This window comes from Rhea pennata, chromosome 14 (genome assembly GCF_028389875.1).
Source record: "Rhea pennata isolate bPtePen1 chromosome 14, bPtePen1.pri, whole genome shotgun sequence".
In the NCBI taxonomy this organism is placed as follows: Eukaryota; Metazoa; Chordata; class Aves; order Rheiformes; family Rheidae; genus Rhea; species Rhea pennata.
The window spans coordinates 21,756,881-21,784,867 of record NC_084676.1 but is presented as its reverse complement, the minus strand read 5'-3'; the positions used below and the strand labels follow the sequence as shown (position 1 = coordinate 21,784,867).

The 27,987-nt window shown below is 42.6% G+C and overlaps 1 protein-coding gene and 2 long non-coding RNA genes across 6 annotated transcripts in view; 2 read left to right on the top strand and 1 right to left on the bottom strand.

Moving 5' to 3' along the window:
- SH3RF2 (SH3 domain containing ring finger 2) overlaps positions 1-27,987 on the bottom strand; it is a 47,767-nt gene continuing 19,780 nt past the window's right edge. The window contains exons 3-9 of the mRNA XM_062587262.1: positions 25,570-25,665; positions 23,182-23,508; positions 11,478-11,572; positions 5,539-5,768; positions 1,631-1,710; positions 1,343-1,600; positions 1-303 (exon numbers count right to left, since the gene is read on the bottom strand). Coding sequence (XP_062443246.1) covers positions 1-303; positions 1,343-1,600; positions 1,631-1,710; positions 5,539-5,768; positions 11,478-11,572; positions 23,182-23,508; positions 25,570-25,665 — 1,389 coding nt within the window. The remainder of the gene's footprint in view (positions 304-1,342; positions 1,601-1,630; positions 1,711-5,538; positions 5,769-11,477; positions 11,573-23,181; positions 23,509-25,569; positions 25,666-27,987) is intronic.
- Positions 12,021-27,740, top strand: LOC134146751 (uncharacterized). 4 transcript variants are annotated; one of them, XR_009959874.1, is made up of 6 exons: positions 12,021-12,085; positions 24,352-24,472; positions 24,976-25,067; positions 25,612-25,807; positions 25,883-26,058; positions 27,575-27,740. It is a non-coding gene; the product is annotated as an uncharacterized LOC134146751 (long non-coding RNA). The 4 variants fall into 4 exon arrangements; XR_009959873.1 differs by lacking the exon at positions 12,021-12,085 and adding an exon at positions 23,178-23,393; XR_009959872.1 differs by lacking the exon at positions 12,021-12,085 and having other exon boundaries at positions 23,930-24,472.
- On the top strand, positions 17,286-19,770 carry LOC134146754 (uncharacterized). Its single transcript, XR_009959878.1, has 3 exons — positions 17,286-17,391; positions 17,526-17,585; positions 19,705-19,770. It is a non-coding gene; the product is annotated as an uncharacterized LOC134146754 (long non-coding RNA).

The window sequence follows — 27,987 nt, the reverse complement described above, 5'->3', positions numbered from 1 at the left end:
TCAGTTTGCAGAAATACTGCTGTAGTTCTTTTTGATAGGGAAGGTCAACTGTCCTGCCTGGCCAGAAAGGTCCAGTGATGATGTCTTTGGGTGTGACACCCTTCGGTGGTGCACAGGACTGGAGCTGATCCTGGGTGAGTACAACACTGTCAAGTCAGGGCCCATCAGGTTTGCTTCTGACAAGAGAGCGTCTGCTGCGGCTCCCTGCTCCGTTTTGCCACGCGGCAGGCTTGGGGATGGCTGCAGGCTGTGCCTCTTGGATGGCGGGGGGCTGTAGTTCTGGAACCTCACTGTTTTCACTTGCTGCAATGAGAACAGGACCCAGAATAACATCAGGAAAACAGAAAGACCCTTAGTTTTTGCTTGATCTGCTCTATAGAATCAGGATGTTGTGCTTCTAGGACAGAAGACTGGCTTGCTCTTGGGGACAGATGATGTCTGTGGAGAAGCTGTATGTCCATCTGCCTGACATGATGTGCAGCTTATGGCATGTGAAAGAAAACATCAGGAAATTGCACACCTTTGTATAGTAGCATAATCACTATATTACAGCAAGGTATTATGAATACGTATGAAAGCCAGTCTGAAGAGCTATCACTCAAAATAGTGCAAGAAAACAAAGGGAAAGAACACGTGGAGAAAGTGTGGCCTCTCTCCTGCTGTGCCTTCACTGAGAGCACATGCAAGGGTTTGTCTCTAGCTAATGTTCTTCCTAGAAGCTCCAAGGTTGTTTGTACTTGGAGAGACTCATGGAGCTATTTGCTTTTTGGGTGCCACAGGAAGGGAAAGTTGTCACGCAGTTTCACAGATGGTATAAAATCATTCTGGAAATTTCACCTCTGTTGTTAGTGCAAAAAGAAATCTCCATTCCAAACAGCTCACCCAAAGTGATGTGAAGTATGCAACTGAAGGGAGCTGGGGGGACGTGTTGAATCTCTGTAGAGACCAGTCTAATGTAAGGTCTATATTCCCATTTCTGAGACATTTGCTCATTTGCTACTTGGACTCTTGGGGAATCTCAGTGGGATTCTTGCTTGATTTAAAATCTCAGAAAAAGTCTCCAGGTTTGGTTATGACTGAACGTCAGATTATGCTGAAAGAGATTTTGCAGCATCTCACCTCTCCAAAGGGTTGAATTCAAACAGCAGACTCATCAATAACACAAATCTGATTTCTTAATACAGGTACCAATCCGCTATTTCACTGTCAGAAGAAAACCTAGTGTAAAATTGAGCAGAACCCTCTGGAAACTTGGACCTAGGTCAATATTGAGCTGACACTGAATGTCAGTCCCAAAAGGACTGAGGATATTCTGAAGGTAGGGGGTAGCTTCTGGCCATACCTTTTCAGTGCTGTTCCGGGAAGTGTCTGGTTTCACCAGGATGGATGGTGGAGCTGATGCAGGTGGCTTTGGAGTAGTCTCACTTTTTGCTGGAGGATCTTTGGCATCCAGGATCACTGAACTACATACAGAAGGAGTTCTGCTTTCCCCTCCTCTGACCACAAGTGCTGGTGAAGCATCGTGGGAGAAGTTTGGCCTTGTTCCTACATCAGTTATACCAGCTCCTGAAGGGATGCTGTGCGGCTGAGGGCTGATGTGCTGATAAAGCTGGAATTGCTGAGGTCGCACTGCAGTGGCAGGAAGACGCCGGAGGGAGCCAGCAACATGAATAGGGGTTCCTGGCTGCCCAGGCCTCTGCAGGGATCCATCTGGGGAACAAGATCAGTTTGAAGGAGATAAAAGTTAACATAAATTTAACAGAAATTCAATAGATCCCAAAGGGAAGATGATATATTGGAGCAATGATGCAGAAATGAGCAGCAGTTATATTTGTGTTGGCAGCCCTGTTTGCAGGGGATAGTGTCAGATCCTCTGTCTGTTCTTGGGCTGGAGCTCCCTGGGGCTTGCCCACAGCCCACTGCTGGGGCACAATGAATGAGCATGCAGTAACGAGTCCTGCCTCCATAGCCCTTTCCTAACAGACTATTGCTCTGCTGAAAGCTGGCAAGCCTAATAAGCTTAAATCCTCCGTCCCTCTATATTGGCACAACAGCTACCACCATGGCTCAATCTGCTCCCTGCTAGATTAGTTGTGTTATCATATTCCACACAAGAGATGGAATGAACATGGCTTCCCTCAACTACAAGTGCCCGATGGTAAGCTGTTCAGGTGTCTACAATTTGCTGCATATTCTTTTGCTTCTGTCGCTGTTTGTCTGACTTGCTGCTGTACTCTGAGGACCTCTGCCTGGAGGTGGAGTAGTCCCCCTAAACGACTGAGGGCCAAGAAATTCTTAATTCTCCTGTCTTGGGTAGGGCAAATTCAATTTCTGTGAGTTTGCCTTGACTTCTGGACAGTAAATACACTGCAGAACACCAAACACTGAAATGCATTAATGCTGAACATTAGGTTTCACTGTCACAGCATGACAATATTGGATTTTCATGCCTGACTCTTGAGTCAGTGAGTCATGGCATTAGCACTCCACAGGCTGATTCTGGTCCCTGATGGGAGAAGGCAAGGATATACTGGTGCAGGAGTGGGCTGCTGCATGGAAGGCACTGCAATGTGTGGGCAGGACCAGAAGTAGCCCAGTAGAAAAGGGGCGAGGGAGGCTGCAGAGGTGGGTGGCTGTGTTAGGTGATGCGTGAGTATTTGTGCCACCAGCATGTACTGCTGCTGGGGGAAGCAGGGGCAGAAATCACTTTCCCTGCTAATTCTGTGCCTCATCAGATTCCTAATTTGGAAATACCTGATTTTGTGAGGTGCTAAAGGCCTCCAGTAAGATAGTGTCCTCAGTCCCCATGGTGTTCAGAGGTGCTTCTTGCTCTCCTCCCATTGTGTTTTCTTGCCAGACATGTAATAACCATGAGTGCAAGTCCTTGCACCTGAGCCTGCCAAACAGTCCTCTTGGTTTGGTACTATTTGTTGTTCCTACTTTGGCTGTTCCATCTCATACCTACTTTTCAGGCAACAACACTGGAAGTCACACGCTTTATTTCTTCTGTGGTTTCTTCCTGTTCACAAGATTTGCTTTTTAAACAGAGCCACCACAGGGGAATGAGTCCTTTAAAGTAAAACAGTTTTTAAGATAAATCCAATTTTGAGTCTAAACACTGACAATGGCTTTTACAAATGAGCCTCATCTCCTGCCAGTGACACTGCCTATCTCTAGCAGCAGCTCTGTCTGCAAGTATTAAAGAACATGCCAGTTAGTTGCTTAAATATACTTGGAAATTTATTCCAAAGCAGCATGTATGATTTGAAAATTAGCCTTGCCAGCCTCACTGGAAAAAATATAACTAATTGTGCTCTGCATAAACGTTCACAAAGAGTCTGTCTGTGCCAAGTCAAGAATTTGGAATTACCAGAATAACCATGGATGGAGAAAAACAGTGGTGTCAGGTCCCTGGGCTCTGCTGCCAGCCTCACAGTAGGTATTCTGTAAGGCATCTTGTCTTTGCTTTCCATCTTTGGGAGGGTGTTTCCTACAGCCCTGAGTGTTTGTGAATGAGTTTAAGAGTAATTCTGTTGTGCTTTGCTATTGCAGTACTGAGAGCCAAAGTAAAGCAATAAACATGCCTTGTATTAACTTAGCACCTCAATATGTTGATAGCTTTGGTGAGCTGCAGCTATTCCTGCTTAAGGAAGCAGCTGATTAGAACATTAAGTTTATACGATTAAAGCTGTGCAAAGTACTTTCCTTCAGAAAATGGCTTCTGAAGATAAACAGTAAGAAGTAATATCCAATGCCACAATATTTGTGTTCACTATATTTTACCTGTAATTCTATCAGATTTTGGGATACAGAATAACAGGCCAAGCTGCTCTGAAGAGCAGAGACTTTGCATTCTGGAGATGAATTCACCTCTGCTGCAGTTGCAGCTCAGAGCCTGGAGACAGAAGGATGGGATCAGGCCAGCTGAGCTGAGATGCTGCCTCCAAGAGAAGCAAGTATTGGCTCTTTGGGAATGAGGAGGACAAAAAATAGACCACATATGGAGTATTCTGTTCATCTAGCTCTCTGCTATCAAGGCTTTCAAGTCCATAATTTTACTGTATGCTTCTTGCTTCTTCTTTTTTTTTTTTTTTTTTTTTTTTTTTTTGGTGATGTATCCTGCCTTGCCTTCATGCTATTCATGATTTTTGCATCTTGGATATTTCCAAGATGGAAAATTTTGCTCCTCAAATAGAAATTATTTCATTCTCTTGATCATCCTTCTGTACACTTTTTCTAATTTTGCTATATTCTTTTTGAGTTAACCAAAATGTGTTAAGTATGCAAGATGCAAATTTACCAGGACTCCTACAGTGGTATAGCTAAGTTTTTCCTGTTTTGTTGTCAGTCCTTTACTAATATTTTAAATTACCTTTTAAAATTGCTTCTGAGCATGGAGTTGGAGCCCCAATGAATTGTGACAATTCCAAAACCTTTCTTTAGAATGATAAAAGCTAATTTAGAGCCTAACGTATATATGCATAATTAGGGCTTATTTCTCCCCATATTTGTGTATTGACATTTTAGCTACCATTTTATCTCCCTGCTGCTTAATATTGTGAAATTACCATGGAGCTCTTCGAAGCCAGCTGTAGATTTATTTTGAACAATCCAGAATCAAGCAGCAAACTTTGCCTCTTAGTCCCCATGCCTGGTTCCAGATCATTTGTGAGTAAACTGAATACTATGTGTTCTAGTACGTATTCTTTGGATCCATACTGGAAACTTTGTGCTTTGGAAATGCAATCGTTGTTCTTACCCATTGTTTTGCATGTTCTAACTAGCCATGAAGCTATCAACGGCCTTCCCTTGTATTCTGTGCAAGCTTAGCTTCTGTAAAACCAGTTGATAAGGGATGTTGTAGATAGATTCAAGTTCACCGTAATAACCAAATTATCTATTTATGCATTCTAACTCAAGGAACTGAACTGGACTTGTAACATGGAACTTCCTTGTACAGAAAGTACAGTGATTTTTTTTTCTTCCAAGCAAGATACTGTACCTTCCAAGGTACATAACATTTAAGTATTGGTCTACTAATTCTCTTTTTTAACAATTTTTATCAATGTGCCTGACTCAGAAGTGGGGTTTACTCCTCTTGCCAACTGGTACAACTAATGCTCCCCGTCCTTTACATTGCAGCCCTTGTGCTTTTAATGACTCTTTGGAAAAGACCCTTTCCAATAGCCTGCTACACAAGGGCGAAGAGCACCAGCTGGATGGCAGCTCATTCAGTTTCTGTAGGGAAACCTGCAATGTTAGTACCAGATGCCTGCCTCTGTCCAGCTCACTCCCTGGGTGAGATGAGATCCTGTCAGTGCCCCTGGGGAAATTGCTAGTCGTTATTCATTTCTCCAGTAGTATTTAGCCTGAATGCAGAGATGGGCCACAGGCAGGGAGCATTCATGAAAGCGGCAAGCACTCCTGGCAATGCAACATTTTTTTTTATGGCTCAGGATTCTAGTTGCAGGCAGCCAGCCCAGTTTGGGAGGGACATGTATGGCTTCTCTCTCCTGGAGACCCTTCCTAAGCACTTACTCTTTCTGGTGCTGCCACGTCCGCGCCGCAATGATGCTTGTCCCGAGGCAGTCAGCACAGCTGTGTTCCTCCCGGGCAAGGTCACAGGCATGGGCAGCAAGGTTGGCTTCAAAGGCCTACTTTGTCTTTGGCCGTTTTCTGAGATGCTTCCCTGAGAAGAGAGCGAGGAGGTCGATAACGTCCACGAGGCATACAGGGAAGGCATCTTTGAGTCAGGGAGATTAGATTTCCTGTTTGTGGAGATTGAAAAGGAAAAGAAAATAAGCTGACATTCATGCAGTCTGCAAGTCCTTCAGTCTTGGAGTTTTGTAAGGAAAATAGGTTTGTCCAAGAGCATGTTCAATGGTTATGAAATACTTTTGCACTTCAAATCAGGGGTTTGGTGAAATTCTATAGCTAGTGAAGGTTTCTAATTCCATTATAACAAGGGCTTTCTGCATTCAATTGCTAAGAAAGTCTTCTCAAATACGGTTAGAATTCTTTACAGTAACCTCATGGCATTTCAAAAAAGGACTTTCAGATGCCAGGCCTCCATTTGAAACTTGCCCAAACATGCTCCCTGCATCATGGAAAACTGGAATTTGTCCTGCTTCCTTTGTTAAAAGTCATTCTCTGACTGTAGATGCTAGTGCCTGTAAGCTACAGTTATTAGACAAAAGAGAATAGGAACTATCTGTTTCCACAGATGCTTTAGAGCATCTTGGGCACTATTAGAGCGTGAAGTGCCATTAACACTCTGAATGGTTCCTCTTTGATTTTGTCTCTGGGTGACTGTAAAAATCCTGTGCAACAAAACTAGACTGGTTTTGTTTGGAGGCAAAAGCAAACTTGTGTATCCTACCCCATTTCCTGCATGGAAGGAGCAAGGTCAGGAAAAGGCTGGACGGTACCTTTAGCTGAAGCTTTAAGAGGCTTCTCTCATCCTAATGCAGAGAGATAGAGAGAGCAGGTCTGGAAGGAAAAGGCTGAGGCAGTATTTGTGCTTCTTATTCTCTGGCTGTAGCTTCCCAGCTGCTGTTTAGGCAACTCTCTACTGCATAGCAGCTATTTTGGATTACTCTTCCCCTCTCCTTTATTCCCTAGGGAGGTCATGTATATGCTTTCACCTAAATACATTAAATTGCCAAAAAGACCATCAGTCTTCCCCATCAATGTGCTGGCGAAATAACCTCAAATTCTTTGGAACAGTGAGCCATGATGAAGTCCCTTTGCTAGCTCTGCAAAGGAAGAGAAAGGCAATCCTCTGGCTCTTCTTTCCTTTCTTGGGGGTGGAAGAATGATTTATGATTTAATAAGAGTAGTGATTCATCAAATAACTGAAGCATCAATTTATTATGAAGAAATTTCCTAAGGATGATGGAATAGCAGCTTCAAAATCAGTGCTTATGGTTGGAACACTTTGTAGGGCTATTTAAGGTGACTGAGCTGTGCTTTTGGTTATTTGCTTGCTCTGTTTATTGGTGAGGTGGGGCCTTCGTGTTATCAGAGGCGATATTGCGAAGAAATGAGCTGGAGAGACAAAGACTAATCACCAGTGCTCTTGATTGCAGGGAGGGCGTGTGGAAGGCAATGCTGGGATTAAAACAGCAGTGGGACCTCCATTCTGAAATGAAAGACTTGGCAGAAGAAAATATAAGCAGGGAAAGAGAAGTGATGGCAAGAGGGAACCAAATGTGGCAGGAGTATCTCAGAATTTAAGGTATATTTCTGCTGTGACACTAGAAGGCTTTCAAGAAGGCTAAGACTGAGTTCCCCTGGGTCTTCCCTTGGTGGTAATTCGTTTTTATTTATTTTCTTATTTATTTATTCTTTTAACCCCACTGGAAGAAAACATGAGAGAGGGAGCTGGCAAGATACCAGGTGCTATTTTTCTGATTGTATGTGACAGTTTGTTTAATCATGAGCAGAAGCACACACAGCCAACCTTTCCACAGAAGGGCGAAAAGGAAAGATTCAGATGGTGACTTCTGGGGACAGAGTCCAATTTCCTTTTGGTGTGTGCCATGGAAAGTACACGACGTACAACCAAATGCTTCCAGCTGCAGGTAGGTAACCAAAAGCACAGAGTCTGGCAGCTAAGAGATCGGCCCCATGTTACTCTGCTCACCTTTCAGGCAGGGCAATGTGTTTCACTGACCTGTTTTTAAATCCGGGGAGAGTAAGGGGGTAAACTGTGCTTTAGGCTTGGAAGCTTTTCTTAGTGCTGGTGCGAGACTAGTCCCATGCTTGGATGTAGGGCTAGCTGAGGCTGGGACAACCTGCAGCTCAGGGTGGTGCAAGAGGCTGATCCTCCTCCAGATCCAGTGTTAAATGACGTGGGGGTGGCAGTAATTCCCCTTGGGAAGTGTTTGTGTCACTGAACCATCAGAAGTCAAACTGATATGCAGGCTGCATTTTCAGAGCTGTAATTTCATCTCTCTGCTCCTTGAATCAGCCCAAACAATTTCTCTCCCACCTTGGTACTCACAACCTGAGCAGGCTGAGTGACAAGCCCACCAGCTGTGCTGGGTGCTTTGATGTGATCTCTTCTAAAGGCAAGTAGGTGTGTTTGGATATCATCCCCCGGGTCTCAGCCGTTCCTCTGAGCAGATCTCCCCGGCAGGGCTCACACTGCCTTTCCTGGGTGGGGCCTGGGGAGCTCCAACAGTCACAGGGAGTTTTCAGCTGTAGAAACTCTGCTTCAAATAATGAAATGATAATCCCAAAAGCAGCTTTTTGACCTGTACTTAATTTCCATTTGTAGAAGCAGAACACTATGTTTCTAATCCATTTTTCTCATTTCTCTGCCTAACCTGAGTATCTCTCAAGGGAACTAAGGGCCCAAACGTTTTCGTCTCTCCCAAGTCGTGTATTTTCAATTACCATTCTATCCTGCTAATGCATATATATTTAGTTAGATCAACAGTTTCCAATGTTTAAATGCCTGTTCTAAAGACAGGATTTTGAGTCTAAAAGAGCCTTCAGCTCTTCCCTTCTGGCAGAAAAAAAGACTGGAGTCATCCAAAATGAATAAAGGTAAGGCCGAGCACACACAAGCCCTACTGTTTGTCCTGGCTCCCTGACTAACTAAACAAAACGTGTTGCACTGTGTCACCTACAGGTTTCTACTTGAACTCCTGGCCTGAATTAAACAGTCCTAGGAGAAGCTTCTGATGAGTTTTAAAACAAGCAGATGAAGGTCGATGCTGCACTGTTAATCTGTCTGTATAATCTGGACCATGTGCCATCTCTGAGGGGAGCAGCAGTGAATCCCTCCAGCTGCGCGACTTCTCTTTGCAGCAGTAAAGATTCCCATGTAGTACATGCAGTCTGGTCAGTACATAAATAAAAAGGAGTGAGAGCTGTAAGAGGTCATCCCACCCAGAGGAGGATTAAATAGTCATAATTAATAGTCAAGAGCCCGTTTTAGTAATCTCACCACAAGGATGAGAAGAACAAATAGCCCATGTGTAGCCCAGTCCCTTCTGCAAATGCTTTTGTTTTATGTTAGAAAAATCAGACCTGAAAAGAGGAGCAACGTAATTGCTAGGGAAGATCCCCACTCTTCCTGTGACAAGTGACATTCCCCGCAGCCAGCCATCATGGTATTTCCCAAAGACACGGACCCCTTCTCCTTTCTGCAGCTCCAGTTCATCTGGTCCATGAGCCATGTAGGAATGGAGAGCCACACACCTGGAGAAAAGAGAGGGAGATGAAGGGAAGGGAACACGAGCTGTAGGGAAGTAACTGCCTTAACGCAAAATGGAGCATATCCTGAAGTTCCTGGTTTTAATCATGCTGAAGAACCAATGCTGCTGCCTTTGATGAGTGGCAGCTGTTTACCTGAAGCCTCTTCAACCAGTGCTTGCATCAAATATTTGGGTGCTGCTGTTATTGTGGAGAGAACTTACAGGGAAGAAACTGCCTATAACTTGAGGCCGAAGGGAATATGAATAAAAGAAAAGACAATGGAAATCATACAGAACAAAGCCGATCTTGTCAATGGTTTCTGTCCCAGAAGTGTAAGCCAAGTCAGCCAAAGGCGACAAGCAAGGATTAGGGAGGAGAAAGTTGTTGTTCTTGACCTTACATAGTGAGCACTCCATTGAAATAACTAATTAAGGACTAACATGTACTTGTCCTAAGGCAAAGCAGCATAAAAGAGTGCAGTTAAAGATGCTCTATCCAAGTGATAGCATCAAGAATACATTCTGCCTTTGAAGTACATGGTGAGCAAGAGGCCTTGCATCTGCTTGTCTTGAGCATCATCTGGAGGTGTTAAGAGGAGTGGCGAGGAGCACTCCTCATGCAGCCACACAAAGCATTTCTGAAGAAGTACTAGTGTATTAACCCCATCTTCCTTGCTTTCCATGTTCTCCTATGACCAGGCGTCCATAGCAGTTTAAAAGACCAGCTGCGCTTTAGCTACTGTCACTGGGGACTGAGGAAATCAGATGGCAAAGATCACGTAACATTCTTTCTAGACATCTCTGTCACTATTCTGAGATTTTCTCTAGGCAATGAGATTATTTATTCTCCACAGTGAACCATACGTGAACATACAGCAAAACAGAAGCAACACAAAAGGCATATTTCCCAATTCTCCTCTATTTGTTCTTGGGGTTTATTCCTATATAGGATTCTCGTGTTTTAAAGAATTTTCATTTTTTTCCACTGGAATACCTTTAAAATGTATTGTTGTTTTCTTTGGGGGATATGCCCTGCTCCTAAATAGTAATGAGTTACAGATCCTACAGCAATTATCATTTCCTCTAAACCAGATATTGTTAAAGAAGAGAAGAAAACAAAAAAGCAGACTGACAAGGACTACCCCGTAACTTTAAAAAAGGCTTGTTCTCACTCCTATTGTTCAGAACAATCACTTAAAAATTTGACTTGAAAAGTCTTTCTTTACAGAAGTGATTTTTTTTCCTTTTATTTCTTGCACAAACCAGGCAAGGTTCAGTACAAGGGTGTTCTAATTTGGCACTAATTCATCTTTATGTACAGGATTCACTTCAAGGACAGGGCATGCACATATTCGTTTGATATTGTAGGGCTGAAAAGGAGCTGTATGAAACAGGAAGCTGATTTTGTAAACACTAAAGTACAGTCCTCATTCTGTCTCGTTATTTCACTATTTTAAGGTCTTAAGAGTTTTCTTGTATTTTAGATTAGATATGCATGAATGTTTTGGATAATCTATGCTAATGCATAAATATAGCAAATATTGTGAGGGCAATAAAGATTTATAGATATTGCTCATGTATATTAATGTTTCCCAAGGTCCAGCTTCATACCGTGGAGGTGCTAATTACCATGTAGGCAGCTTGTTGCTATTTTGTTATTACTGGGTAGCTTAATATAGTGCCAGGTTGATGAATCTTATCTAGAGGAAAACAAATCAGCAAGTATATTTGCAAATTTTAACTCTACTTATTTGGGAAAGTTTTATCAAATTGGATCATACAAAACATTAGCTATTTATTTTAAGATAGTAAAGCTCACTAAAGATATTTAAGGAGTAATTTGTTTCTTTATATTTAAAAATTTAAAATATACTGCTTATAAATGGGCAGAACTAGATATCTAGAAATAAGTGAGGTAATAAGTTGCAAAGAAGGTTCACATGCTGAGAATATAATAATTCAAATAGATGAGCTTAATAATTAGGGAATGGTCAGAATCTACCTTGAATGTTTCCAGTAGGGGACCTAAATTCCTCTAGCCCTTGATTTCCCTAAAATTAATCTTTGAGTCATATTGTCATATCAAGTCTCCGTGACCTGTGTGTTGGAACAGAAAAGTATGAATGAACATAACGAATCCTGCATTCTAATCTGTTTTTATCTTTCAACTCTGAAAACTCAGGCAGATGTTCTGCTATGGTTAGATAAGCCTCAGGAGAAGGTATTGAGAATTGCATGACACCACCACCAAGTTTCAGTTTCCTTACGTACATATTAGCTGATATGTGATGCTGCAGGTGGGGAAGAGTCACAATAGCTGCTGAATGCCCCAGAGATCCTGGTGTGGGGTAGTAAGATGCACTGACCTACAGAAAAAAAGAAAACAATGAAAACAAAATATTAATCTGAATATAGGCTTGTTTTAGCCATTGGAACAGCAGCTAAGAGAGTTTTACAGGCCTCATGAACACTTCAAAAAAGAGATCAAGCTTCTTAACAAGGGGATTTCTGTTGGTCTATGGCTCTGATAAATACCATGTAATGACAGATCTAGAGAGGACAACTGATTCAAATGAAACCCTGTTCAGTGCCAATTACCTGCTTCCCTTCACATCTTTCCAGCAGATTGCATGGAATGAGGAGAGTATCTCCATTCATTTTCTAGGAGATAAACATCTACGTTTCAAACCCCTGACTACATGCCAATTAATGCTGATCATCATTTTCAGTCAGGTGCAGTTGCAGCAGTGAAGCTGCAGTCATGAAACAAATGCAAACATAAGATAAACCATCTCTGAGTCACAGAAATGATGTGGAAAGGACTTTTGGGGTCATCTGGTTCAATCCCCTGCTTGAAGCAGAACTATCATTGACTCAAGGTCAGTTAAAGTGCCTTTGATTTGTTTACAGAGGCATTTCAGGGGAAAGAAGAATTTGGAGCATCTGGTGAAAAAGTTTAAATTCAAAATGCAATAGCAGGAGGACTCATGGTGGTCCTTCTACTTTAACATTGAGACAATTTCCTAGGTAGAGTTTGGTAGGGCTGACCATGCTCCTCCTGTTCTGTAAATAAATAAGGAACTCAGACTTTCACTGAGGTTACTCATCAGTGGCTGATGTACTTGCACCCTGTGCTTACAGTACCAAAAATGAGAACTAGTTCCACTAAGGCCAGTAAAATAACATGGATATCAAATAGATAAGCATCACTCCTATATCCTTATAGCACAGAAATAAATGGGCTTTGCCTAGGTTTGTAGTGCGCTGCTCTTAGTGCAGTTTTATCTTTGATTCCTTTCTGCTTGTGATTGAATTCTGCGCTCAGAATGGGGACACGTCTGAGTGGGGAGTCTGCTCTTACTGGAAAGATGCCAACCTGCAGACTTATTAGGACAGCTGATCTTGTGTTTGAGGAGTTTTTCAGAACAATGATTAAACAGAATAAACTTAATTTAGCAGCAATGACTTTCAAATGTTAAGTTTGAGCCATAAATCTGCTAAACCTATAATCATGGTTAGGCTTAAATAGGAGATCCACTTGAGCTGGGGACACACTCGTACATTGTGTTCTGTGTTTTTTCACTCCTTTTTGGCAAGCTCTGAATAAGGTGAATGCCTTTGATGCATTTACTATGTCTAATGCCCACTGCAGGAAGAAAAAGGAGTTTGGCAAAAAACAAATGTAAAATCCAGACCTGCTAACCGGTAGGAGACTGTCATGTCTGCCAGGTGAGAGACTTGTATAATCATTATCATTTCACTTGCTGTTTATTTAGCTCCACCTGGGTGTGTGGGCACTGTATAAAACAAACAATACAGTCCTTGCCCCAGTGATCTTTTAATAACCATCATTAAAGCTATTTACTATGCCTATGGTATCCTTCTTCTGAAGAGCTCCATAAACCTTTGCATATATACGATGCCAGTCTTGCCAGGTAGAGCAAAATAACTATCTGCTGTACAACTTGTGGTACAAGAGGATGGGAAGGAGAGTCTTTCATGTGCATATGGTTTGAGGTAGCTGTTTCCCTACCATCATTTTGCATCTAAGGAGAGGTACCACTCAACCTAATGCTCAGCTTGTCCTTCTCTCATAGGAGTCTTTCATGTTTAAAGGAGGAACCTCAGCATCATTTTTGCTGTCAAAATAATTTTTGGCCACTATGTATTGAACAAGTCCTTGCCACATCTGCTGCTGAGGTAGGTAAAAAAGCTCTTGCTTCTGTTGCAAATAGGCTGCAAGTCAGAAGATAAATCTTTAACCTCTCTGTAGTCCTGGTAAGACACCAGCACTGAGGGCGGTGTACTAGGGCTGTTTCCCCTGTTGCTTCACACTTAGCGTTGGAAATTCTTCATGTGGCATGATCAGCTTATTCTGTTTTTTGAGGAGAGGCATGTGCTGTCTAACTTTCTTTGCCTAATCTTCCCCTCTGACTTTCCTGCTGTTTACCTGTGACTTCAGAACTTGCCTGGTGGGTTTTTTCTTGTCCTGAGTTTTGTTTTAATTGTCCTTTGTGCTCAGTGGGCTCTGGCTTTGTGGCTCGTGCGCTCAGCGTGAGAGGGGAGGTCTTTCGCTTTGGGGAGACCTAGCGTTCGTGGCAGGCAGCTCTTCCCTCTCACGTGGCGCTGATGCTTGCAGCAGCTGAGCCTCCGCGTGGAGGCTACACATGTAGGCTCATTCTGGTCCCTGCTATTGAAAACTACCTGAAGCTGTTTACTGTTTTCATCTTGTCACCTAGGCAATCTAACAAGTCCTGCGTGGGACGGACACTGCGGAGTGCAGTGGGGCTGAGCCAATGTGCTCCGGAGAGGCCATTAGACTCTCACAACACTCAGCAGCCCACATCTCTCCCAGCACGACCTGTTCAGTAATTAGTATGGGGAAAGGCAGAGAATTCCTGCACATCCACTATCTTTAATGACAGAACTTTGCACCCTCCTGCCACTGTACGGCAATGAAGACCTGGCATTTCCATCCCTGCCTTGGGTCCCTTGATGTTCTGATTTAATCCTTATGCAGTTAACAACACTGCAACCCTGTTGTCATACATTTTATGAGTGGTTTTTAGATGTTGAACACGGATAAGTAGATACTGGTTTCTTTTGAAGTGAATGTCAAGATTTATTGACTGAAAAGTTACTGTTCAGCCTAATGGAGGAGAGCATACATGGAAATTCCTCAAAAGTCACTGTGTGCTTTACTTCATTCACCTTAGGTTTATTCGTCAGAGATCTGGAAATTGGTCTTATTACCATAGTGAATTTCCTTACTTTAGAATGCTTTAGAAGGTAAATGGAGTGCAACAGATCCATGCTGCTATAACCTTTCCTTCCTGTTAGCTTCTGAGACCAGAAGAGACTGAGACTTGTATGTGCAAAGCAACTGTATGTGGTAGAAATTGCAGCTAGTCAGGATGCTGCTGTTCACATGGGTCATTGGTTCTGTTTGTCTTTGAAAAAACAAACGAGCAACTAATTCATCACTTGATTTTTTTGACTGTTCACAAACCCAACTTCTTTCTGCTGTGCCAGAGTTTTTCCTACTTTCTCTCTCATTTGTATGTCCTCAAGTTATTGATATAGTATCAATATCAATAACTTTAACTTTCAAGTTATTGATACAGTTAATGTTTAATTTTGAACATTTGATTTCCAGCACTGTTCATGGGCAAAGTTTGCCCCAGAGAGGAGTGAAGCACAAATACTGAACATCTACAAACAAAAGAAATTTGGGACTATGTTTGCTTCTGAGTTAATCCTTTGCAGTTGTCCTAGCTAAAGCCACACTGGTGCATGATTATAACTGAGATCACATTTTGCTTTTTATTGCTCTTAGTATTCATGAAGGAATTAAATCTGGCCATTTAAGAGAATTCAGTGTGGTGTATGGGAGGTGAGGCAAAACTGGCAGTGAACTAGCTTTGTTTGAGAACCATAGGGGCAGTCATTACTGTTTGGTCTCCTCCCACCCCGACTTCTTCTGGAGATGAGTTTATTTGAAGTGGGGCTTGCACAAGTTACTGGAGGGTTTGAACACTCTATAGGCAGGAACTCAGGCCCAGTTACTTTTTAGAGACCCAGGTTGGAATATCACCTCAGGACCCCCATCTGTCACAGGGTGCTCAAAAAACAGGCAGAGGAGAGACCTGAGCACAAAGCTAACTCAATTTGTGCAGAAAAGATGAGCTTCAGACAAGGTCCATCAACTTAAGAGGTTGTCTCACTCATTTTCCTCATCAGTAACAGTCTTAGTGCCAGTTCATCCTGCAAAATCTGCTTGTACTCTACTAGCTACTAGCAGATAATGACTTTGGCTTGCTTGCCTTGAGAGAAAACATTTCTTGAGCATCATAACTAATCTATCTAGGCCAGTAGCAAAAAACAGCTGGCATATGCAGATTAAAGTCTCTTGCATACCTCTGAACTCTTCTAGGAAAGGAGCTTAGAGAGATGGTGTGAGTAAAAGCATAGGGAAACTACTCATGGCTAATGAGAGGGCTATTTCATTAGTTCAGCAGTTTATTTCAAGGCTTTAAACTTAGGCAAATAGAATGACCTCTCTGGAGCTAGTAGATTCTGCAGCGTCATCTCTAGTGTACTTCACATGGCAGAGGGAGGATGGGAACCTCCCAGATGCAGAGAATAAGACATGGGGATTTTTTAATTTAATTTCCAGTGCAGTTGGTTACCATTTTATAGCTGTTTTATTGAATGATTTGAAAAACTGATACCAGAGCTATTAGAGATAGAAAATGTTAATCCTTTTCCAAAAACATATAAAGATTTAAAAAACCTAAATTATATTAGTCAACTATACAAAATACTTTGATTAAGAAATGCTACTGCAGTGCTCAATGGATGATATAAGTCTAAGTGTCTCCTCTCACTTTTTTTACCTCTCTAGCTGGGCTACATCTCCTGGAACAGGAGACTTGTGTCATGGGAAAGTTATCTGACTAGGGAATTCCTGCCACATCAAAAAATGAAGGCACTGGGCTATATTCTGCTGGGAGCTGTATTACAGCATGGTTTAATGGAAATATTTTGCCTATGGGTTGCAAACTGATTTAGCAATTGAGATGTAAGGTCTTTCAATGAAAACTGAAAATTTTCTAGAGAAAGCAGACCATTCCTTTTCACTTGGAAGTCCAATTTTGTTAAAATAGCAAAAGAAAAACAATTTAATCTGGACTTTTTTTTCACCAGCCTTAGCTGCCTTCTTGTTTACCCTTTCAGTGGCAAGGCAGAGGATTAAATGCAACAAGGACACTGAAATCTCTTTCCTCCAGAGGTGGTCTCTCCAGGCACGAAGCACATAGTAGTACGTAACAGTAATAGCCTGCACTTCTGTAATGCCTTGCTTTGGAGGATCTCCAAGTGCTTACAAACACTAAGAGATTAGTGAAGTCTCTGAAAACCCTCAGAAGCAGGGAGGTTTTGTTATCTCTGTTTCACAGATGGGAAGGCTGTGGTCTATCTCATGAGATGGAAGAGGCAGCATTGCCACACCTGGAACTGCACCAGCTCTGAGAACTGGGAACTGTGTTCTCTTGGGTTATCAATCTACCACCTTTCACAGCCAAAATTTGTTTCTGAAAGAACTGTGAAAACAAGCGGTGCTGTTGAGCCCTGCACAGGAAGGTCTAACTGAACACGGTGATCTGTGCCATCAGTGTGCATTCCTTATGTTCCTTCCAGTTTCTACCCAGGAACTTTGCTTTTCTTTTTGTCTTCTTTATCCTTAAAACACAGCCCATCTGGATCAAAGAGGTTCTGGTGGTAGGTTGTCATGGGGGAGTACAGTAAGCAGTGTATTGGCCTGTCTTCACAGACTGGACCCAAGGGTTTGAAGGAAAAGATGGCATTGTTCAATCTGGCATTTTCGTGATACTCTGTTCTGCTAATTTATCCCTTCTAAAACATAAAAATGTGTCCTAGGGTGAAACTAATGTGAGCAATCAGTTCATCCACAATTGAAATTCAGTCCTGCATAAACTGAAGGGCATTAGCCATATTGCACCCTTGGAGTGCAGCTGTTTTCAGAGGTGAAAACAAGGTTCTCAGCACTAGAACTCTTTCAGTGGAGAGTCCCTGGGAAATCTTAGGCCAGAGGAAAGTTACCGGGCTAGAATTTGACTAGCAGTTGTGCTCTCCAGTAAAGACCACAGGATCTTTCATGATGCAGGTAGTCAGAGCTTTTCATCTCTTATTCGTTTCAAACCTAATTTCTAGTGGTCATGTCTTTGATACATTGCTGGGGCATTTTCTTAGCATGGACCTACAAGAAAAAAGTGACTCACCAGCTCTGTTTCTCTGCAGTGAATTTAGTTAATTAAAACCCAGCAACTACAGCCTCTGTTTCTGGACCTGGAATGGCAGGTAAGCTTCAAACATCTTTGCATTTCTTGTTTTCCCATTCTGGTGGGGATCAGACCTTCCTCTCGTATAAATGAAGCTGATTAGAAATTATCATTCTGTTTAAATAATTTTGATAATCAAAAGCTTTGAAAACTGGGGTTTCTTTTCCTGTATTGGAGCAAAAGTAAAACCTTTTGCTAGTATTCCTAACGGAACTGTCACTCCTGAGTGGAGAGGTTAATTTTTTTTCTCCCCATTCCCACTCAGCACATAAGCAGCAATCCCTTCAGAGCCTGTGTCAAAACTGCTTTTTGTTGTTGTTGTTGTTTTCAACAAAAAACATTTCATTGAATGTTTTCTAGCTAGGTATAAGTATAAAGATGATTTCAGCATTTAGTTTTGTTGCATCTCCTACAAGTACCTTGCAAGCCCTTAAAAGTATAAAATTTTATCTTCTGTCTCAACACCTTTTCTTATTCCATCTCCCTATCCAGCTCTTCTCCAACATGTTTTCTAGTGTGGCTTCTTCTAAAGCTCTTACTTCTCCCTGCTGAAGCAGGCAGAATTCCTTGGCAAGAGAGTGTTCATGACATGATTTGTGCATTAGGGATATTTTCCCATTTCCATTGCAAAGACAGGAAATGCTCTTGGTGCATGAAAGTCCTTCATGTTCCAGATAATTTTCTAATATAAAAACCCCCAAATGTACTTGATTGTGCATGTCAGATTTATTGGCTCACTTTAATGAGTAGTAAAGAGTAGCAGCAACTTCTGGTCAAATGTTTCCTGACTCAAGTACTGCCAGGCCCACAGCAATAAGCTTAGTTGTGACTGGGAAATGAGATCAGCAGTTTGACAAGGGATTCCTGTAGCTTCATGTATTTTCTCTTGGAAGCAGAGAGGAAAGGTTCAGATTAGCAATGGAGTATTCTCCCTCTCCCCTGCAGCCTGTTCAATTGCACAACGTAACACATGCACGGACAGGGTGAGCCGCAAGCTCTGCAAACTGGTTTTAACTCCACTATAGTGCATGGCTTGGCAATGCTGGAAGGAAGGAAGAGTATTTTAATGAGCCAGCACTTACAGAGGCAGTAGGAGGGCCTGTAGGAATGCCAGTCTCTCCCAGTTTATTCCCTTTTATGGACTGAAATGAGTCTGACCTGATCCCCATTGATGGAAATGCCAGGCAGTCAGGTACATACTGTTTGGGAAACTCTAGAAATACCTGGCACAGCTTTTTAAACCTTCATTTCTTTTTCCTGATATGAACTGTGTTTTTCCCAGCCAAGTGCCAGCCTCCCTGGGGATGTCAGCACAGGGCTTTTCAAGATGCTAACACTGTTCCTTGACTCCCTGGAACATAGGTAGCCTTATAGCTTAGGGCAAGTGTCACATAACTAAAGACTACTGGAAAATTCCCACTTTCATGTGTGTATGGGGGGGGAACCCTAAACACCCTAAATTAAAGGATGGACACCTCCATTCAAAATGCCTGTTTGTTTGTTAGTTTTTTAATTAATAGGTCTAAATCTATCTTCAGTATCTGTCTGGAAGCATGTCCTTGCAGAGGAGATGGATGGAAAGCCTCAGCTGCTAACAGGTCACTTGTTTTTCAGTTTTGGATTGCTAAAGTCCTTTTCTGCACCATCCCCAAATGACTTCTGATGCCAAGACTCTCCCTTCTGCAATCCTAAGCCTTGTTTCTTTCAAACCTAATTGCAGCAATAAGGTCTTTAATCCTTATCTCACAGAGGATATGAAACTAGGTCATTGCCTGAAAGGACAAAATTCACTGTCAGGCGTACTTAGGACGGTGTGTGCCAACGGAGCAAGCACCTGCCCAGCAAGGGAGGTGTGAGCAGCAGTGCTCAGGGATGCTGCTGACAAGGGCAGTTTCTCTCTCAGAGGGAGAAAAGCTCTGGTGTTTGGGTGTGGAGCACTGTGGCTGCTCTCAGACTTCACTGGGTTTCGCATAGAAGCCCCAGATAGGAGAACATGGACTTTCCCTCGCTCCCAGGGTGGGCGGGTGCTGCGGCGTGCATTCCTAATGCCAGTGATTCACCTGCTAACCGCCTGAGCAGAGCCTCTGCGGCTTCACCCAGAGCTCCCCATTCTCATGCAAATACTTGTTCCCTTCCAGCACCATACCTCCTTCTGTGTGGCAAAAAGCATGGCATCAGCACTCCTTCAAGAGGGCTTGGCAAGGCAAGTGTTTTCCAACCCTTCTACGTGTTCATTTTTTTCCCCTTTCAAAGGCGACTGCATAGCTAAGCCCTTCTTCAGCTAAAACTACCCAACCCTATACATTGTCCTACGGGACAACTTCCATTCAACAACCAGTGAAATCCTTACATGCTTTACTCTCAAAAATGTTTCAGTCTTGGCTGCCCGGTTTTGGAAAATCCTTCTGAGACTCTGTGCAGTTTGCAGGTGACTCTCAGATGGATCACGAACAAGGCTCCATATTCATTACTCAGCAGAGTTTTGAGTACAGACTTGACACCTGGATGAACCGTGCTGAGGATAACAACCAGGAGTTGAAACAGCTGAGCTAGAGATTCAGCTCCATCTGGCACACCGTATTGTGACCACCCACAAAGATCTAGGCTACTCAACTTCGGAAAACTTACTAGAGGGCACAAAAATGCACAGAAGTAATTAAGGGTGCAGTTCAGTCTGTGTAAATCTTTCATTTATGTCATTGCTAATAACAAAAAGCCCCAGTTTGATGGTCAGACTCCAAGGCAACTTTCAGCGTTAGCATTGGGTGCACAGTTGTTCATTATTTCTAAACTTCTTCTATCTTATCTGGAGTTGTTTAAATCCAAGAGAGATCTTTTTTCCCTCCAGATGATGATGTGTATATAAAATTGTCATGTCCAAACCATGCTTTTGGAGATGCACTACCATTTTTTCAAAAGTTTGTTACTATCAGGGAAAAATTTTCACAAGAAGTTGACAAGCTCTGGATAAAGTAACCTTTGGAATTAACGTCAACCCTTGTCTCTCCCATTATTTTACAATTATTATTTACTTATTGTTCTTTATTCTTAACCTTGGAATTTTTGTTCTGATCATGAAAGTTCCCTTATTAACAAATTCCCCACTGCACTTTCAATCTGATTAATATTAGAAATATTAGAAAACAATATTAAAAAGCAACACTACCTAACCAGCACTTTGTGTCTATACTAGGACTTCAAATTTGCAGGTTAGTCAAATCCAGCAACTCAAATCCAGATATGAAAAATGGAAAAACTGCAACCTGTGTGGCCACAAGAAGAACAAATATACCCTTCTGTAAATCTCCAGGAGAAAAAAGTTATCATATAGTAAAAAGGAAATTCAGAACCATTCTAAAGCAACAAGTTAACATTTTCACTCTATTGCTTATGCTGTTGACAATAGTTCACACTGAGATGTTTTTGGTAAAACGATATTGGGTTCATGAGACATGATACAATTTCAAGTAATTCAATTCAAGTATTGTAAGGCTTCATTTCCTCTCACGTAAAACAGGATCTAACATGCAAGGCTCTTTGCAGGCTATTGCTAAGTACAAAATCCCTGCTGGATTTTATTACATAGAGACTGAACTACTAGCGGCTGGCTTATTGCTTTATAAAGCATTTAAAGCAACCTTGAATATGACAGATGTCATATAAATCTAAACAAAAGCTTTTTTTCCTCCCATTTCAAGTGATCTGTAAAGACTCTGTATTGAAATCTTAGATCAGAAGAAGGAATGAGACTTTTCTTCCTAAAATAAGGAGAGAATTATCTCAGCCCTAAATTCAGCCTCTCTTGGCATAGTCTTAGGTTTAGCTCGTAGACAGGCAGGGACTCCATGGTAATTACTCTCTCATGGTAGGAACCATTCATCTGGAAGTGGGTAAGTGCAAGTAGCAGGCTGATATACCATAGGGCAAAGACCCTGGTTAGAAGAAGCAGGAGGCTAATAATTATTTCAGCAGGTGTTAAAGCACTGCTGAATAGCACATCTTTGCTTTTTTGTAGAAGCCTACTCTGTAGATTGCATGCCTTTGGAGAAAATGTAATGGATTAGAATGTAGTAATGAAGCTCCATGCTTCTGGACAGGATTTCCCATCCTCAAATATCTGCATATGCCCTGTAAATCAGTTGTGAAGCAAGCCCCTAGCATGTTTGGTTTAGTGCACAGGTACAGAGCAGCTGTGAAGTACACGTCCAGGAGATCTTATCTATTCCACATGCACAAGCCCTATGGTACATATGCTGGTCAGTGCATGTATAGTTGGCAACTTGCAGCAGACTAGTTGCAGAAGGCACTTTGATTTGGCTGCTGAATGTGGCAGGAATCCTATGCAAGTCTTCGAAGTCCTCAGGTTACACTTGTACAAAATTTCCAGGCAGAACTAAGGATGGGTGTAGGGATATCAAAACATGTGATATCCTGCATATAAATTTGGGAGTTTAATCAATAGTTTTTGAAGTTGGGGAGCAACTTGTGTACTTGGCTTGCCAAAACTGAAATACAATAGAAAAAGAGCAGGTTTCTACTTTTCTTGAAGCACAGTGTCAGATGAAAAGGCTATTAAAACAGTCCCTGGCAGTACAGATCCACTCAATGCAATGCAGCTTTTTCATTAATCTTGCTGGGCTTTTATTGCCCCACAGCAGACAGCCTGATTCTGCAGGCCCTACCGTGCTGCTGGTAACCTGACATAGTCGTATGGTGAAATACTCCCCTGTGCAAGTTGTTGGCAAAACTCCCCTTGACCGCAGTCAGTGCATTACCTATCAACTTGGCAGTATGGGTATTGGAACACCAGAACCATTTTTGCTAACTCATACTAATACTTGCAACTTAATTCAGTGAGACAAGCCAAGAAAGGCTCTCATCACTGAAGTAATGCAGCTGAATGTGGCCCATGATTGTTTTTAGCTTTAGTTTTGCAGACATTGAGAGTAGTCTATCTTGGAGCAACATCGTAATACGGCAAAATAGATGTTCGCTTGTAGCATGCATTCAGGCATGTACATTAGCACGTAACTGTAAATAGGCTAAGGCCCAGTTAACGCCCCTGAGAATTCATGTTCTGTATTAATCTTTCTAAAATGGAAAATATTTTATTTTGTAAGTTAAGCTGTCCATTTTTCTCATATTCTATCCCTGCAGTTTAGTGTCATAAGAAAGAAATCAGAATGGGAATGCGTTTTATCCAAGTTTAGTCACTTTGATAACTTTATTTTTATGAATTGTCTTGGGTTTCTGAACTCTGAAGACACACCTTTCCAATTCAAAAGGGAGAGAAAAAGCCCTAAGCTGCTGGACTTCATAGGTGACCGATTCCATTACAGATGCTGTTACCAGGAGTCTTTTGCCATCTTTCTTTCTTCTGAACAATATGCAAGTATTAAGTTAATAAATGATCCAAGTTCAACTAAGCTTTGGCATACTGTTTAGATCACCACAAATAGAAATTCTTAAATGCCACTTAATCCTTCCTAAAAGAGCTGTTTTATTGTCTGTTCATTAGCTCTTTGAATGTCTATCTGCACAGCAAGCATTTCTACCTATAATTTGCATTTCTGCATAGTACTGTTCCTATAGCGTTTGTGCTGCTGTTGTCTTACCTGGACAGGTGTGCCATAAGGAAACTCCACTTTCTCACTGCTCTGGGTGGCCACGGTGGGGTTACTGGAGCTGATGAGCACAGGAGAGCTGATCTCCAAGGTCTGCCGGTCGGCGGGTGAATGGACCATCCTGTTGAGAGTGTTTAAGGCAGTTGTGATCGAGAATTGTCTCAGGCTCTTCCTCCTCGAGTCCGATATCTTGTGGAAAGTTGGTGAATCTGTGCCTTTTGATTTGGGGGATGCTATTCTTAAAGGTGATGCGCATTTAAGCTGAGGGGACTGGTGGCTTTTGCTTGTCTGTAGGAGCTGTCTTGCAGTAGTGTTTGGCTGGAACAGAAAGAAGAAAAATTGAGTGATGCTATTTCAGAAGTTACACTTTTCACAGATTCAGCCCTGTGACTGCTCTTCCCCCACCCCCACGCCCCCCTCCGTTTTCCTGTCTAGAAGCACAGTTGTGTTCACATTTGAGAGGACATCATAGGTGATCTTTAAAAATCTGTGTCTCTTTTTTATGTTACTCTTATGTTTTCTGTGAGAAATCCCAAATGCAAAACAACTGATTCAAAGCTAACAGCCAAATTAAAATTGGTTTGAAAAATCTGTTGCTTAGATAATGTTGCTGAGGCTTGAATGTCTTCTCCCTGCCCCTGCCTCCTCACGCCTCTCCAGTGCTTTACTGAAAGCTTCATTTTGTGTGAAAACCTTTGACTTGCAGAGGTATAAGAGGAGATGGCTAACTCTCCAGCACAGTGTTATAAGAAACTTAACTCTGAAATAGAAGGGACATCTGGGCACATCTTCCTCTTCGTTTTGTGCTAGCAAGCTTGGGTGCATTTCATAACGGGATATTAAACCTCTACAGGCATCTTTTTGGCGTTAGTTTAGCAAAGACCTCCCTGATAGTTCATAGTTTGTGAGCAGAATTAGATCCATCCAATTATGTCTTTCTAGGCCAAAACATTCATAGTTTAACCCTGTTTCCATTGAAAAAAAGCAGTTTTTTGGTTTTAATGAGAACAGAGTCAAGCCCTGAATTTGCATAGAGGCAATATTTAAACAGTAATTCTTGGAAACTGCTGATCACTACAGTATTAATAGCAAAGGGCATGTGGTGACAATGTGATTTTTTTTTTTTTTTTTTTTTTTTTTTTACCACGATGACTGCCAAAGGAATTAATCATGATTTACTGCTGACATTAACGAATTGCAAAACTTCAAGATTCTCACCCACTCATGTGAAGCAATATGCCTGGCTCCTGGGATGAACAAGAATTAGTCTAACACAGACTAGGTATTTGTCTCAAGCATTATCATTTTAAAGCATGGATTGTTTTCATGTTTCCCTCCTCCTCACTTCTTAAATCAAGGTTTAAAAACCATAGTGTGCGCATGTGTACACATATAAAGTGGTAATATTATAATTTCTGTATGTAATTAAACTTTAGCCTAAACCAGAACCATTTTTCTGCCTTCACTCAGCAGCAGAGGATGGGATAAAATGGGGCACAAATTTAAGTGTCAAAGCCAAGAAATCTCTTGTATCTGCCAAACCAGACCTACCTTTGCCGCCTTCATAAATTATTTCCAATTCCTTGGTGGCTTTATATGGTTATAGTAAACATATTTCTTTTAATGCCAGATTTAAATAAGTAATTACTGAATTAAAATGATTTCATTAAATGAAAAGATGTTTTAGAAAATATATTAGAACTTCAAATAAGATATTTTACTAGTGTCCTGTCATGAAGAAGCGCTTTCAGTAATTACGACGATTACAATTAATTTTATTTCTAGGAATTCTCGTTGGTGCCATTTACACCCTGCATCTCAAGCTTAATTGTAGGGATACAATTAATGTCTAGACCAAGAAGAAGACGATGACGACGGTGAGAGCGGTGGCTCGGAGGGTGCCGGACGCGGCGGGGCTGCCTGTGACCCGAGCCCTCGCGGTCCGGGGCCGGGTGGTTGGACTCGCGACACGCGTCCTCGATGAAACCCGGTTATTGCGCAGAATTATAGCCGAACTAATTATAAGCGTTATTTTGGTGCTCTGCCAGCGATGCTCCGGGTGTTTTTTGGCCCCTCCGTCCTGCCCACGTGCCGGGGGCCGCGTTTCAGCGAGGGAGGGGGAAGCTGCCCCGCGTCCCAGCGCGGACGGGATGGCGCGGGACGGGGTGGGACGGCACGGCGCGGGACGGGGCGGGATGGGACGGCGCGGGACGGGGCGGGATGGGACGGCGCGGGACGGGGCGGCACGGCACGGCACGGCGCGGGACGGGACGGCGCGGGACGGGGCGGGACGGGGCGGGATGGGACGGCACGGGGCGGGACGGGGCGGGACGGGGCTCTGCCCGGCGCTGCGGTGGGCTGAGAACGGACTGCACCTACCTCCACAAACAAGATGGGGAAGATCCCTACTTTGTCGCCCAGCTTGCCCTCCGCCCAGTTGTCATCGACTCTGCTGGTGACGGCGATGATATCACCCTGAAAGGCAGGAGGACACGGTTACCAGCCGTCTCCTGGGGGAGAGGCGCGCAGCAGGCGTGAAGGCGGGTTCGCTCCGTCATTTTGCTAAACAGCCTCAGCGCTGTGCCCCTATAAAGCCCTCTGCTCAGCAAAGCGCTTGGTACGTACTTATTCCGAAACACAGGCTTCTCTGTCCTAATTCAGCACAATGCTTAAACATGTTTTTAATTTAAAGGTGCAAGCCTGGCTGAATTAGGACCGTGGATGTTAATGTAATGCAAAATGCACAAAAAGCACGCGAGCTTTTAACTTGTTTGAAGGCTTTCATCACACGGAGAACATGCACAGAACTAATAACGGAAATGGCATTTTTGCTATGTACCAAGGAAAAAATACTGTGCAAGTGTCTAGGTAAGTGGTGTCACGCTGCCAAAAAACTCAGATCACTTTTAGGAGTTGAAAAATTCTGATACTATTGAAGTGGAAAAGCTAGTTTGTTTTGACAGATAGCTAAACCTCTTTGGAAAGACCTATACAACGAGCAGCCCAGCAGAAATGAAATCTTCTCAATTTTTAATATATTTTAATTTCATTTTTCTAAGGATATCTGCTAGAGGTGTGTGTATTGGAGGGAGGGAGTGAAATATTTGACAGGAACAAATTTATGTTTTTCTCTCTTTTGAACTAATAGACAAAGTTCAGGGCTAAAATTTTATCAGCTCCAAGCTTCCAGGTGGCACAAGAGGTTAGTTTCTACTGGCCAAAATGTTTGCTTTCACACAGAGTATGTGCACAAAATTTCTTTTGGAATTGGTGGAAGGTTTGTATTAATCTTACAGTGAAGTAAATTAGGCAAATCAAGGCTATCTGCTGGCTCCTTCCTCAAATGTTAAGAGATTGCTACTTGATAGTGCACTAGAATCACTGCAATCACACCATTCAGGCAGGTTTGTTGCCAAATTACTGTTAGCTTATTCCAGAGGTAGGACAAGGGTATATGAAGATGGGGCAAACAGCAGGATGTTAAACAGAAAGATAGAGGGATCTTGTCCAGATGTAAGAGGTGATGAGGAGGAGAAGCCACCTGCTGAGCCAGGGGCAACTTGCAGGACTCCCGTGAGAACATGCAGCAAGAACTGAAGCCTTGGAGGTGTTTTGTTGTTGTTGTTGATTTTAAAACAGCCAGTTCAGATGCCAGGTCCTATTTTTGAAAAACTAGATCAAGCTGCCTCCAGCAGAACTTTGGTTTAAAGCCAGGCTGTGTTTCACCTCGGACAAATGCAAGTCTTGCATCACCCATCCAAGGCTCCAGCTTGCCTGTGTTAAGGGTCTCCTGTCTGCTAGGGCTCCAGGAAGCATAGAATATTTCTTTAAGATGGCTTGCAGAGAGGAGGGATTCCCCAGTCACCCCTGCAGCTGCCCAGTTATCCAGGAGTGCTATGCTCAGCTGGAGGAAGATGCAGTATCGGCCCTGGCAATTTCTCAAGGTTATTGCAGAAGGAAGTTACCAAAGTAACTTCTCCAATCTTCCAACACTTTATACAGCAACTGATTGGTGTTGCAAAGTATGGCTATAGGAGGATGTTCTTGCCTCTTTGAAGAAGCATCTGCTTGTTTTAGATGTGTGCTAACTCTCCATGTGTGAAGTTTGCTGTGGGAGTGGAGATGAGCACAGTCTCTTAAAGCAAATAAGCAGAATGAGTAAGCAGTGAAACAAAGACAAATAAAGTGAAAAAGAAAAAACAAATCCAGACGGCAGAAAACTGAGGAAGGTGCCTGCTGTTAATAAGTAAATCATAATGATGAAGGGAGGGTTGCTGGCTCTCCAGGTTCTTTGTGTCTGCACTAGCAGGGAGAAAAAAACACATTTTATAGTGCTGCTGGTGATGTCTGGGGCTCTTCTGAAAACTGTTTTTTTCTCTTTTAGTTCATCTCCTTCTTAGTCAGAAACTACAGCTGCATCTTAGCTATTTTATTTTTCTTGTTCCCTGACCACCCCATGTTCAGCTCTGACTCCTTGGAGACACCTGGCTGGCACCACAGCCTCCCTCTCATGCCTCTTTCCATCAGTGAGTGCTAGAAGAACGTCAAAGCTGTGTTGCCAGCTGGAAAGAAGAGGTAACTTTTCTGTTAGGAGACTGATGTCTGCAGGCACTGCTTGCTCTGCGATGCCTCACCTCATTTTGACACTGCAGGGAGAGCACACTTTGGGAGGTGCAGTTACTCAGAAAACCGTGTACTCATAACAGATAATAAATGCAAGCTCTGTGACCTTTGGGGAATACAAAGTTCAGGTATTGCTCTGTGACTGTATGTTTCTAACAGATTTGCCAAATATGT